We start from the raw sequence: 14,120 nt of genomic DNA, 5'->3' as shown, positions 1-14,120 counted from the left end.
CCAACGCAACTTTTCCTGTGAGGATCACTGAGCATTCATTGAAATCTTTTCGCGGTGTGTTCCAAAGTTGGATTAACCACAACTACTGAAGCAAGCCGTAAAGCTATAACCAGACGTACACCAATTCTGTGTGGAAATATTTATATGAATGTATTTTGACAAGTCCAAGCCCCAAAAATGATACAATTCCCTGACTTTCCATTATATTCCAGTAATTCCATGACCTGTGGGAACCCTGTACACTTACACTTATAACTTATTAATGAAATCTGGCCATTGTCATGTATGTCCTCCCTGGTTGTGGCTTTGACGTGATAAAGCACACACACACACAATGGGATCAGGGGACATAGTCACATAGAGTCCTCCTTTCCATTACATTTAACAAATCTTTAGAGGCACAACTAGTACCTGAGGACTGGAAGGATGCTGTTGTTGTCAAATCCAACATCCCCAAAACCCTCCATGATTTCAGACCAGTGGCACTCACATCAATTGTAATGAAAGCATTTTGCTTTTTGCTGCAGTTTACTTATAGACCCCAAAGGGGGGTGGAAGATGCCGCAGTTACTTTACTTAATTTACTTTTTAAGCATTTGAATAGCAGTGGCTCCCATGCCAGGCTTTTGTTCGTTGACTTTCCCTCTGCTTTTAATACAATCCCTCTGCTTTTAAAGGAGAATTCCGGTGTGATTTTGACCTAAAGTGTTTTGAAACATGACGCCGAGTGTGAACCTATGTCTCATAGCCCATCTCGGCTTGTTCCCTGCACTCCGAAATCTGGCGCTAGTTAGCCGATGCTACCAACAAGCCAGGCAATGCTGGTACCTCGGGCATCGGCCTAGCCATGCAAATAAACCACTGTTTTACACCATTTACAAGGCTCAACATATCTCCACACTTCATTGGTATACTTTCCAAGGCCCTGACATTTAAAACGAGACATTGAGAACTTTGAAAAAGCACTGGTAGTTTACTTACAAGACGATTTATACAGACAGTGTCTTCACGAAGTTTAGCGTTTGCAGCCATCTTGAATTTAGTCAGGATAAGTCGAGTGACGAGCACGAATGAACAGGATAAGGGATCAGGTTGCAAAAATAATCCTGTGGAAATGCATGCATTCCAGTTGCTGCTTAAATTATGTATTGACGATGTACATGACAACGAAGAGCACCTTACAAAAAATGGCATAAATGTTTTACTACTCAGTGACGTGAATCTTGCATCTATAGCCCAGATAGCAAGCATAGTCGGCCCGATTCTGGCTGAGTGCTGGCAGTGTCGGCTGAGGTCCGAGTCGGCTGAAGCACAGTAAACACAGTCGGCCCGATCCTGGCTGAGTGCTGCCACTGTCGGCGGAGTTTCAGGTCGGCTGAGGCACTGTCCCCTTGAATGGGCCGACACTGACACGCAGTAGTTGGGCTGATTACTGAGTGTCTTATTTGGCCCGATTGGGGTTTGATGGGCTACTGCCAGTTTTCGAATCAATCTCGGCAGACGGATTTCATACAGTGTGTGGCCCGATACTTCAGGAACGAACAATGATCAGTATCGCGGCTGTTGGCGGCAAAAATTAAACATTTAGCGACAGCCGGACGCTAAACGTACATGGCCCAATTCTGTAAAGTGACTGTCGGCCCATTACATGTGGAAGAGCCACGAGCAGAGCAACTGTTCAGTTTGAAACCAGCAGGACGGCGCGAAACTGTCTCGTTTTGGACACTGCCTGTGGTAAGTAACATGCAACTTTACCTTTACCTGTTATTGCATGTAAATCATTATGAATGTACGTAGGCTTATTATTGCAGACAAAGTTTAACAAGTAGCAAGAATGGGTGTTTCAATCTAACCCCCTTGACGATGACGAAGCTAGAGGTAACATACGTTATGATTTCTTAGCCTACTTTGTTGGCCTAATTAGCTGCTACCGTTAACGTCAGTGTTTGTGGTCAAAAACGTTCAGTGCTGTAACGTTAGCTATACTTGCATAATTATGTGGTTTTCAAAGAAAAGTGTGATCTAATCATTTTAGAAATAGCTTAACAGTTAACCAGTATTGCATGACTTAGAATATAGCGATTGGTAATTGGGCATTTCATCGTTATCTAGCCAACTTAGGCAGGCAGGACTGAGACTGTATGCCTTAAGAGAGTGTCTGTGTGTGTAAGTGTGTGTGTGAGAGAGAGAGAGAGAGAGAGAGAGATGGTAGCAGGGTGGGTCCTGTCCTGGTCATGTAAAGCTCATCAAAATCTGTATTTTAAGGTCGTTCTGTATTTTGTACTGAGGGGTTGTTTATGATCATATAATCATTTTGAACACATATACTTCCATTAACCTAACGTTACTGTGACTTTTTTTAAATGTACACCTCAGAATCCAGGCCACACTGACCAGAGACCTGCCTGCACTCCTTTGGATGAAGAAGGCTACCCGTGTATACATGTGTGAACCATTTCTTGTGTTGGAAAAACAGGAGACCTGAAGAGCTCTTGGTAAGTTGTACATTGATTTAATAGAATAAGTAATACGTTTTTGTTTAGATGAGCCAAATCATAGGAATCAGCTTTCATCTAGGCCTGTGTTTTGTGATGTGTCATTTTTAGATGCTTTTGGTTTGCCTCATCCATTATGTCAGCAAAGAACAGGAGTGGGCAGGAAACATGCACTGTTGAAAACATGGCCAACCAACTGGAGCACCCACAAGGCTCTTGTGAAGTAAGTCCACAAGCCTTTGTGCTTCAGGTCTGTATGTGTTGACAAATATGTCTTGCTCTTGGTGATTGTCATTGGTAATATATCAGCATTTAACAATCACACAATGTCAATGTTGCCCAAAATAACTACCAGGGAGGTGTTACCAAGACAGCTGCAGAGTGACAAGACTGGGCTTTAGTAATATTTTGTCAGACAGTAAAGGATAAATAGTTTAATGATTTTTTTCTTTTCTTTTGAAATGACATGCTGTCCATGCATCTCAAATTGAAGGATGGATGGAAAGAACTCTTTGATCAACCCCCACAGAGAGCTGAGGTGGCTATCTGTAAGTATATTTGAGTGGACAAACAGAACTTCTCTGACAGATGACATGTTGAAATCTTGCTTTAGACCTCATAATGATCTTATAATATTATTTTATACCTAAATGCAGTTTGGAGACACCCCCGACTGGTAGTGCTGCTGAAACTGGTGGAGGCAACAATGAAGCGGCAACAGAAAAAGAAGGCAGGTGGCAAAGGTTGCTGCTATTGAAAAATACTTTGAGAGTGAGTATGTTTGCATGTATGTAGCTGGGTAGGTCATGGTACATGGTACAAAAATACAGAATTTAAAGCACCAGCACAACACTTAACTCACAACCCACAACTACTGACAATGGAATTACTCTTTTAGAGTGAGTGAGTGAGGGAGAGAGATAGAATATTTCTGTAAATGTTTAATGTTAATTTAGAATAATTTATTTCTTTGAATCATTATACAGTTTTAAAATGTTTAATTGTTTGTGTTTTTGTATATGAAAGATGTCGATTGTTGTAGATAAAAGTAGATTGTATATTTTAACTTGTTTAATTTCTAAAGTGTATGTAAAAGCTTGTATAATTTTTAAATGTTTGTTTTATTTGCAAGGTTGTGTTTGTCAAACTTGGTAATAAAAGTAGCTTGTGCTTTTAATTACTAGTTCTGGATTTGTGTTTATTTTCAAGTACTTTTGGTAGTTAATGGGCCACATGTGGCCCGGGGACCCAGCCGACATTCAGCCAACACTCAGTCAGATCAGTTTTATAGTGCGAGGGCCAGTACAGGCCCAGAGGCCCAGCCGACACTCAGCCAACACTCAGTCAGATCAGTTTTATAGTGTGTGGGCCAGTACAGGCCCAGAGGGCCAGCCGACACTCAGCCAACACTCAGTCAGATCAGTTTTATAGTGCGTGGGCCAGTACAGGCCCAGAGGCCCAGCCGACACTCAGCCAACACTCAGTCAGATCAGTTTTATAGTGCGTGGGCCAGTACAGGCCCAGAGGCCCAGCCGACACTCAGCCAACACTCAGTTATATAGTGTGTGGGCCAGACCTGGGCCAACAGAATGCATGACAGTCATTTCACAGTTTGTGGGCCACACCTGGGCCAACAGAAACAATAAGAGTCATTTTACAGTGTGTGGGCCAGACCTGGGCCAACAGAAACAATGAGAGTCATTTTGCAGTGTGTGGGCCACATCTGGGCCAGAGGAAATTCTTTGTGTCAGTTATCAGTAACTGGGCCATTGTTGGGCCGGAGGCCCAGCCAGAACTGGGCCAACACTCACAAAACCCTGAGGCAAGGTAGTGGGCCAGAGGTGGGCCGGTGAAATTTTGCTATCTGGGAGCCTACTGTTGTTGACGGAAGACGTGCTGTAGGCTACACGTGAAGAAGGAGTGGCCAGGTGTGCATACTATAGCCTACTGATTGCAGCTTCAGATGGCATTACGAAGGATAAGAGAAAAGGAAGAGAGGTTCGCGTTTGTGCTTTTCCAGGTTGCGGCAAAGCTATGTTCCAGAAAGTTTTCACAGGCTACCTCTACACGAGTCAACTTGGAAGCAGTGGCTTGTTGTTTTGCAAGTCGATGTCGAGACACCTATCCATATACTAAAACAGAAGGATTACCGTGTATGTAGTGCACATTTTGATCCAGACGACTTCATTATAAGAGGCTCTAACCCTCGACAACGAATGCGTCTGAAGAAATCTGCCATCCCGAAAGCGACACAACTTTCTCCGGAGGTATGAATTTATTTGGTTATTAGACTGTAAATTGTGTTAGCATGTATAAATCGTGTGCTGCACTGAACATTGTGTTTGCTACAAATTCACGTAGTTTTGTATTCCAGAAAGAGAAATGAGGCAGATTATGCTACATTCATTATTTAGCCCACCATCAGAAATGTTGCTGGAGAGGGACTGAGTGGTGTGGTTTGTTCTGATATTTTTGATAAATACGTTACAATATAAAACTTGCCATGTAAGCTAACCTGGCTGACCGGGATTGGGGTCCGCTAAGGTGTTTGGGGGATGGGTTTGCTATGCTGCATTCAGTTGCATTGTTATGCGTAATGGTCTAAAGTATTAGCGGGGGGTGGGTGTTGGGGAGTACATTCCTCACAGTTTGAAGTGTTAGAACTTTCCAGGTAGTTAGAGTACCTAAAAGTAGCAAGTGATGGTCAATGAACAGAGTGGGGCCACTTTGGATGGATTGCAAAACAGATGTGCTGCTGTGTGCATCTGAGTGTCCTATAAACCAATGAATAAATAAACGTACTTTGTGTGTATGTATTTTCTTAGGCCAGTACCTCTGAGGACCCGGCAATGTTTCCCTCTGAAATGGCTGCTGCCCCCCAGTCCACGCCTAAAAAAACCCATAGACAACTGCAACACAGGAGGTCTGATTGGTCCACTAGCCTCAGTTTTACCATTTCAAGCCCCAAACAGCCATCAGTAAGGCCACGAACTAGGCATCAGCATCTGGACAATACACTGCACAACCTGCATCATGGCAATACCCACAGGTAAGCCATGTATTGTGTTGACAGTCAGCCAGTGTTCACATTTCACTGTAATGTCTGCAACACCTTGGTCACCATTGAAGTATCAATGTGGAATTTTTTTTATCAATTTGAAGGAAAGGACTGAAACACCCTCATCATTGTTGAGTCCCTCGAGGGAAGCCAGTGGTGTGACACAACAGCCCTCAGTAAGGCCACGAACTAGGCCATCATCATCTAGACAATACACTCCCAGACCCGCATCATGGCAATACCCACAGGTAAGCCATGTATTGTGTTGACAGTCAGCCGGAGTTCACATGGACCATAGAATAGTCTAGAATAATATCTACTTTTTGGCTCCCCTTATCCAGCACTGGCCTTGGATCTCCCCCAGAAGATAACTGCAATGAGACATTCTTTGTATCCCTTCACCCCACCTGCAAACAGACTATGAACTCTATACACATACACACACACACACACATCTTTACACACGTACACCCCCTACTCCCCATCCCATGCATTCGCCGCTTCTTACTCCCAGTCTGACAAGCGTGTCTGGAACAGCGCTGACCATGGCTGCAGAAAAGGTTGCCCCCCCCCCCCCCCCCGTTGTCTTCCATGTGTCTATGTGCCTATGTTGCTGAGGCTCCCCATAGGAGCATAGTATGGGGGTGCTACTACTACTACTTTTCACTGTAATGTCTGCAACACCTTGGTCACCACTGAAGTAGCTATGTGTCATTTTTTTTATAAATTTGAAGGAAAGGACTGAAACACCCCCCTCATTGTGGAGTCCCTCGAGGGAAGCCAGTGGAGTGACACAATCAGTGAGTTGAATTTTTAATTTCATATATGGTTCTGGTGATGATGTGCTACACTGATGCTCCATTTAGAAGTAAACCTTGTAATCATTTCCAACAATGACATTATTCATCTGTCCTTTGATCAACAGGAAGATGTAGAGGAAGGTGTTGCAGGTGCTTCAGACACATCTGTGCAAGATATGAGCATTAGCTTTGGGGAAATGGATTTGGACCCTAAAGACACCAGTTTTGTGCCCCTGAGTGACACCACCTCATCCAGCCCAAGCTCTGGCTCTGTCTCCAGCTCTGGCAGCACAAATGGATGGGCAGGAAGAAAGTGGCTAGTTGATGAGGCCAAGCTGATGGAGCTTTTTAGAACATGCACTCAGTGTGGTGTGGCCATTGAGGAAAAACGAGTAGCCACACGTGCCAGCCAGATCAGAATACACTGGACGTGTTTGAAGGGACACACCGGGGAATGGGCATCATGCACTGACCAAAGGAATATGGCCCGCAACAACCTCTTGGCATGTGCTGCAACATTTTTCACCGGAGCCACCTACTCGGACATCAAAGAATGGGCAGAACTAATCAACCTGCAGCTACCAGGCAAGACTCAGTTTTACGCTGTTCAATCCAAATACCTCATCCCTGTAATAAATCATGCATACAAGGGACAACAACAAAAAATTCTGGAGAGGATTTCTCAACTTTCTGCTTCGGGGCAAAAACTGGAAATGTGTGGTGATGCGAGGAGTGATAGCCCTGGTAAGCATTGTTATTCGTCAGATTTTGGTTGACTTTCAAATATACACAATTCCTTTTTTTTTCCAAAATCACAGACATGTTTGTTTTTCCAAAAGGCTACAGCTGCAAGTACAGCACCTATTCTTTTCAAGATGATGCAACAAAAGAAATTCTTCATTTTGAACTTGTACAGGTAAACAAGCATAGATGCCTGTTGTTGTTATGTGAAATAAGCGTACAGTTGCTGTCAAGGCAATAAGTTGGGACTATGTACATGCTATGTAGATCGCCATCAATTAGAAAACTAATGAGGGAAAGCTATGGCAACATTCGTCACGAATATGACCCTTGGCATGTGAACAAGAGTATGCATCATATTTACTAGATATCCACACGTGTGTGACTGGTTGTTGCTGGTGAAATAGAAGCTCATATTGTTTTTGAACTCTCCATAGGTCTCAAGAAGAAACTGGTGTCTGTCTCTAATAAAAAAAATTACAGAGAGCTTCGACCATGGCTGAGGTCTATCAGCAATCACTTATACTGGGCATGCAGTTCCAGCCATGGTGATGAACAGGTAACCATGAAATTATGAATCATTATTTTATGACGCACATTAGGAAAAAAAAATATTTTTAGTTAAAAAATGTACAACCCAAGACAGTGTTGACACATGAACTCACAAAAGTATTCTCCATAATTTCTAAGGGTTGTATTTTATGTCGTTTTTCAGGAGTGTGTGCGACGGTGGACATCTGTTCTTCACCATATTCGTGGCATCCACAGATGGGAAGAGAATGGGCGGGAGTACCAATGTGCTCACCCACCTCTCTCAGAGGAGGATCAGGAGAAAAAAAGGTGGCTGGAACATGACTCCCCAGCTTTCCGTGCTCTCAAAGAGTTGGTTGAGGAAAAAACCCTCCTGCGTGACCTGAGACAGATGGCTCTGTTCGAGCACACTGGTATGCCTTCAGTCATTGAAATTAGTTTCTTAGAATTGCATTATCTTTGTTATTAAAAAGAGGAAGCGAACAGCTGTTTATTATCTAGTCACACTGTTGTCATTTGTAACCTCAGACAGCATAAGACTGTCAGCATTCCTGATAAATCTTAACTTTTCAACACCAGCTATTATCACTTTACATGACTGACTGATATTGATTGATATATTTAAATTGGACATATTTTGCAGGATCTCTTGAAGTCTTTCACAACGTCACCCTGAAGTACGCACCAAAGCGACTTCACTTTACATACGACTCAATGAGAGCCCGCACAGAATTGGCCGTCATAGATCACAATATCAATATTGGAAGGGAACAAAAAACAACACTTGAGGGTAAGGAAACGGCTTTGCGTCCAAATTTTGTGTGTTCTGAACAGTACAGTAATTAGTAGAATAACTAACTTGATTTCGGACTTATTTTACCATGACACACATAGCTAAACAGTGTTATAGTAGCCTACATAATCAACGACTTATTTTGTCTGTGGGATAGGAAAACCACAGTACAAGTACATGTACACAAAGACGACACAGCAGTGGGTGGCTAAGCCAGTGTATGAGCCCACCTCTCAGGACTTTAGAAAAGACCTGATGGAGGACGTCTTGAAGTTGAGGGAGGAGAAAAGCCTGGAACCTTGGCCCCGTCCTCCTCCTCGCCCAAGAAGGTTGCTGCAAAATATTGCACCAGTGCCGAGGCCAGACCCGTCTGAGTTGGTGGCCCAAAGGCTGTCGCGGTTCAAGCAACTCTGACTTGTAGTGACATTTCTTTTGTTCTTTTAGAGTATCGTTTTCTTTGTATTTTTTATTTATAATGTACATAGTTTGTTTTTCCTTCCTTGTGTTTATTTCATGTTCTATGTGTGGTCTACATCTTTGTTGTTTGTCTGTAAATAAATATTGTAGTTTGGAATGAAAACAAACAAAATGTGTTGATGTTATATTGTTATTTCAAATGAGTATGAACAATATTACCCCCTCACATTGCAATACAAATAATATCAACAAAGTAACACATTTTAGTAATTGGTAACTAGATGATCCTGGAGGCGTCTTCTGCCTCCTGGAATCCATGGTATACTCCACTGGTAGAGGGGTATTTTTTTCTTATTGCTGTAACCACACAGCTTGGCAGAACTTGTCTTTCCCCTCGTCCCAGTTTCTCTCCTTGAAGCACCCACTCAAGGAAAACCCGGTAAGCCACAAGTCTGCACTGTCTGGGAGGGGAGGGGGGGGGGGAGAGGCAAGAAAAGGTGACACTTCGGTCATTATCATTGTTATATCATATCATATCATTATCATAATCAAGTAACTTAGCTGCCAATTCAAACTACAAATACAGTAACTATTGGATTGATCAAAAGCAATAAAACCCAAGTGTGCAGAGTACTTACTCAGTAGATAAATGTCCATCTTGCCCCTCCGGCGTGGGTCTTCGTGTCCAGTTTAATTTTGGGACATGGAAAAAGGCTTCCAATACCCACAAGTCCAGAAGGGAAGAAAAGCCTTGCGCTAATGTCACGCAGCGTGCGTCTTGAGTGCGATGGTGCAAAAGGTCCCACTCTTTGCAACAAAAACACTCCATATCGGTAGGCATTATCTCACAGCATCGGCAGGAACACCACCATTTCCCCGTGATACGAGGCTGTGTTGTGGCTGTGCTTACAGCTGCTTGCTCCGCACGCTGTCTCTCAATCTCTCTCCTTTCACGGCGCTCACGCAGCTCTTCCTCCGTATATTCAGGCTCAAATAAATAAGGACGACCATCAAACTCAAATGTTTCCTCCTCGTCTTCAAAGTCTTCATAAAACTCCGTAGCTTCATCATCCGACATCCTTGCAATAGCCTAGTTGCCAACTGTTTGCACTAACTCCAGTCCACAACTAAAGCGAGTTTTCACGTGACTTATCAGCTGTAGTTTCGCTCCTGCTCGTCGCTCGACTTATCGTGACTAAGTTCAAGATGGCTGCAAACGCTAAACTTCGTGAAGACACTGTCTGTATAAATCGTCTTGTAAGTAAACTACCAGTGCTTTTTCAAAGTTCTCAATGTCTCGTTTTAAATGTCAGGGCCTTGGAAAGTATACCAATGAAGTGTGGAGATATGTTGAGCCTTGTAAATGGTGTAAAACATTGATTTATTTGCATGGCTAGCCCGATGCCCGAGGTACCAGCATTGCCTGGCTTGTTGGTAGCATCGGCTAACTAGCGCCAGATTTCGGAGTGCAGGGGACAAGCCGAGATGGGCTATGAGACATAGGTTCACACTCGGCGTCATGTTTCAAAACACTTTAGGTCAAAATCACACCGGAATTCTCCTTTAATACAATCCCTCTGCTTTTAATACAATCCAACCCCATATTTGAACCACAAGGCTGCTAGAACAGTTTGACCTGAGCAATAACCTGGTAGGCTGGATCCTTAACTTTTTAACAAACAGGACGCAAAGAGTGAGAGTGAATGGCAGTCTCTCTGACAAAGTGTGCTCATCAATCGGCTCCCCACAAGGATGATACTCTCATCTTCTTTACATCCTGTACGCAAATACTGTATGCGCCAGAGCAGGTGGGACAACAGGACCATAATTAAATACGCAGATGACTCAGTAATTGTTAGCCTGCTCCAAAACAGTGAAACAGGTCATGGTCCAGTCATCAATGACTTTGTTGAATGGTGTGATAAGAGGCATCCCACCTTCAACTAAATGTAAGCCAAAACAAAAAGTTCTGAATCGCTTCCACATTGACAAATCCATCATGACCCTCTTTTACAACGCTTTTATTGAATCAGTTTTATCATTTGCGCTAGCAGCCTGGTTTGGGAACCTCTCTTTGAAAAATAAAAACTCACTCAACCAAATAGTAAAGTGGCCTAGCAGGCTGATTGGTGAGCCACCGCTCAACGTGAAGACCTTGTACACAAAACTATGGAAGCCCGTTTCCGCCACTTGAAAAAAAAAATGGCCAGATACTAAGTCAAAAATTGTGAGATTTAAAGTCATAATTATGAGATTTAAAGTCCTAATTATGAGATTTAAAGTCGTAATTATGAGATATAAACTCGTAATTATGAGATTTAAAGTCATAATTTTGAGATTTAAAGTCGTAATTATGAGATATGATTTTAAGTCATAATTATGAGATACAAAGTCAAAATTTTGAGATTAAAAGTCATAATTATGAGATATAAAGTCATAATAATGAGATATAAAGTCGTAATTATGAGATTTAAAGTCAATTTAAAGTCGTAATTATGAGATATAAACTCGTAATTATGAGATTTAAAGTCAGAATTTTGAGATTTAAAGTCGTAATTATGAGATTTAAAGTCATAATTATGAGATTTAAAGTCGTAATTATGAGATATAAACTCGTAATTATTAGATTTAAAGTCATAATTTTGAGATTTAAAGTCGTAATTATGAGATATAAAGTCATAATTATGAGATTTAAAGTCATAATTATGAGATTTTAAGTCATAATTATGAGATACAAAGTCAAAATTTTGAGATTAAAAGTCATAATTATGAGATATAAAGTCATAATAATGAGATATAAAGTCGTAATTATGAGATTTAAAGTCATAATTATGAGATTTAAAGTCATAATAATGAGAAATAAAGTCGTAATTTTGAGATTGAAAGTCATAATTATGAGATTTAAAGTCATAATTAAGAGATATAAAGTCGAAATTTTGTGATTATTAACCCAGGAAGTAAACCCAAAAGGTCACGAGTCAAGGTTGCTGTTCTGCTCTGTTTAGGTATTTGTAGTTTAGACATAAAACTGTTAGGCTACTGTAGCTTAATAGTTTATTTCAGCAATGTCTTTAGTGGTATAATCAACAGGCACTCCTTCGCTTTATGGACATCACCACCACAGGTGGTTTCTTTTAGGCTTTGCTTCTGTAGGCTACGGTTGACACTCGACAGAGGCATTTTCATCCAGCTTTTCCATGCTGGTCACCTGCTCGTTAGAAATGTAGCTAGAGCCTATCAGACATCAACCTATTTGAACGATCTGGCTGTTTGGTCTATCTGATTATCAAATATGTTGTATCCAATTCAGAATAATTATTCTTTGAAGCATCCATAACCCATTTTGATCACATGCATATAATAATAATGTGTTGTGCTATGAGTGACTTCAAAGCAACATGCAACCGAGTAGCAGTATCGACATTAGAACTGCTAAAGCTATCCAGCCCCATGGAGCCAGTTCATTATGGGAAAATGAGGAAAGTTGCCGCCCATGGTGCAGAAAAGGATCGCTAGAAAGACAATCATTTAGAATGTGAGCAAGTTCATTTATCTAGTTTAGGCTACAGCACGTAGGCCTAGCATGGCATTGCTTGCTCTGACTCTTATACTGACTTGTCTAGCATTCCTTTTCCGTCTGACACAGCATGACCTTTAGCGTACTTCCTGGGTTAATAATCTAGAAATTGCGACTTTATATCTCTTAATTATGAGAAATAAAGTCACAATTTTGAGATTTAAAGTCATTACGAAGGAGTGCCTGTTGATTATACCTCTAAAGACATTGCTGAAATAAACTATTAGGCTGTGTGCTTACTGCTACAACCAGAGTCCGTCAACTAGCTAAACTGAGCAGAACAGCAACAGCTCATGACCTTTTGGGTTTACTTCCTGGGTTAATAATCTCAATTTTAAATCATAATTACGACTTTAAATCTCATAATTATGACTTTAAATCTCAAAATTATGACTTTAAATCTCATAATTATGACTTTATATCTCATAATTACGACTTTAAATCTCAAAATTATGACTTTATATCTCATAATTATGACTTTAAATCTCATAATGACGAGTTTATATCTCATAATTACGACTTTAAATCTCATAATTATGACTTTAAATCTCATAATTTTGATTTAAAATCTCATAATTATGACTTTAAATCTCATAATTTTGACTTAGTATCTGGCAGTTTTTTTTTTCAAGTGGCGGAAACGGGCTTCCATACAAAACAGTTACAGCACACGACTGGTTTAATTTTAAATAACAGTTCCCATCCATTTCACAGAGTTTTAGCTTCTCTCCCCTCTGGGCGTAGGTTTACAATCCCTAGGTGTAGAACAAAAAGACACAAAAACAGTTTTGTCCCTGCAGCCATTACACTGAGGAATAAGTCATAGCTATACTTTGCAAAGGTGTTTATTTATTGTTGCTTTTATTATTTTTTATATTTTAACCTTTATCTATGTTTTTTCCAAATTTGTTTTTTAAAAGTTAAAACTGTTTCATTTTGTATTATTTTCTTTTTTACTATTAGTATTTTAGTTCACATCAATAACTAAGTATAATCTCTGGACTTGTAAGAACTTTTTAAAAAATGTTTTGTTAATTTGCCTTTCTTTAAAAAAAAAAATTGCCATTTCTTCATTTCCATTGTCTTAAGTTGAATGATGTGTGCTATGTGCCTCTTTGTTTTTCCCATGTGTGTGTGAGGACTCTACTGCAAACAAAATCTACCTCTGGGTACAAATAAAGTAACTTGAACTTGAACTAGAGAAGCCAGGCAGCTAAAGTGCTAAACACTTAATATAAAATATCAAGTACCCTAATTTTAAGTGTATCAAAATGACACAATACATTAGCCACACCATGTATCAAAATAAATACTGTATTTTTGTATTTTGAAAGTACTGAAAATACTCTTTAAAGGGAGCATGATATCACTTTGCAAACCTTCCATATCTGTCTATCCTTTCAGTAGGCCTACACTGACTCTGTTTGAGAGCAAAAGCTTTTCTCTGCCAACGAGACATGCCATAACCTGCAAACAGTCAACAGATCAACTATGCTGACCTGCCTGTTACATATCATAGTCTAAATACTGTATCAGAGATGCACTCAAAAAGTCACAACTGTTGTCAAGGGGGTGGAGACAAGTCTTGTCATTGCATGCCCAGATTGAGCAATGTTTCAGGGCAATCACATAACCGGTTAAAGCGAGTAGAGTCCTCAAGAAACTTGAGGTTGTTATGAGGGAGTGTATTGTGTGTGAGCAACCTACA

The 14,120-nt window shown here is 40.8% G+C and overlaps 1 protein-coding gene and 2 long non-coding RNA genes across 3 annotated transcripts; all 3 read left to right on the top strand.

Annotated features, from left to right (window-relative positions):
- The first annotated feature begins 1,241 nt into the window (after nucleotides 1–1,241).
- LOC143138527 (uncharacterized) lies at nucleotides 1,242–2,710 on the top strand. The gene is made up of 3 exons (XR_012990245.1): nucleotides 1,242–1,734; nucleotides 2,377–2,495; nucleotides 2,607–2,710. It is a non-coding gene; the product is annotated as an uncharacterized LOC143138527 (long non-coding RNA).
- Nucleotides 2,711–4,397: 1,687 nt separating this feature from the next.
- On the top strand, nucleotides 4,398–7,271 carry LOC143138526 (uncharacterized). Its single transcript, XR_012990244.1, has 6 exons — nucleotides 4,398–4,762; nucleotides 5,321–5,544; nucleotides 5,658–5,801; nucleotides 6,288–6,353; nucleotides 6,479–7,097; nucleotides 7,193–7,271. It is a non-coding gene; the product is annotated as an uncharacterized LOC143138526 (long non-coding RNA).
- Nucleotides 7,272–7,382: 111 nt separating this feature from the next.
- On the top strand, nucleotides 7,383–8,958 carry LOC143138525 (uncharacterized). Its single transcript, XM_076298972.1, has 5 exons — nucleotides 7,383–7,441; nucleotides 7,532–7,653; nucleotides 7,810–8,038; nucleotides 8,269–8,415; nucleotides 8,576–8,958. Exons 1-5 carry the CDS (start codon nucleotides 7,384–7,386, stop codon nucleotides 8,830–8,832), a joined length of 813 nt encoding a protein of 270 aa, XP_076155087.1. The 5' UTR covers nucleotide 7,383; the 3' UTR covers nucleotides 8,833–8,958.
- The last annotated feature ends 5,162 nt before the right edge of the window (nucleotides 8,959–14,120 follow it).

The sequence above is a fragment of the Alosa pseudoharengus genome, unplaced genomic scaffold (assembly GCF_046254945.1).
Source record: "Alosa pseudoharengus isolate Yale_2024_CS ecotype anadromous, Long Island Sound unplaced genomic scaffold, YU_APseudo_1.1 YU_APseudo_1.1_scf_21, whole genome shotgun sequence".
Taxonomy (NCBI): domain Eukaryota; kingdom Metazoa; phylum Chordata; class Actinopteri; order Clupeiformes; family Clupeidae; genus Alosa; species Alosa pseudoharengus.
This window is presented reverse-complemented; position numbering and strand designations above follow the sequence as displayed.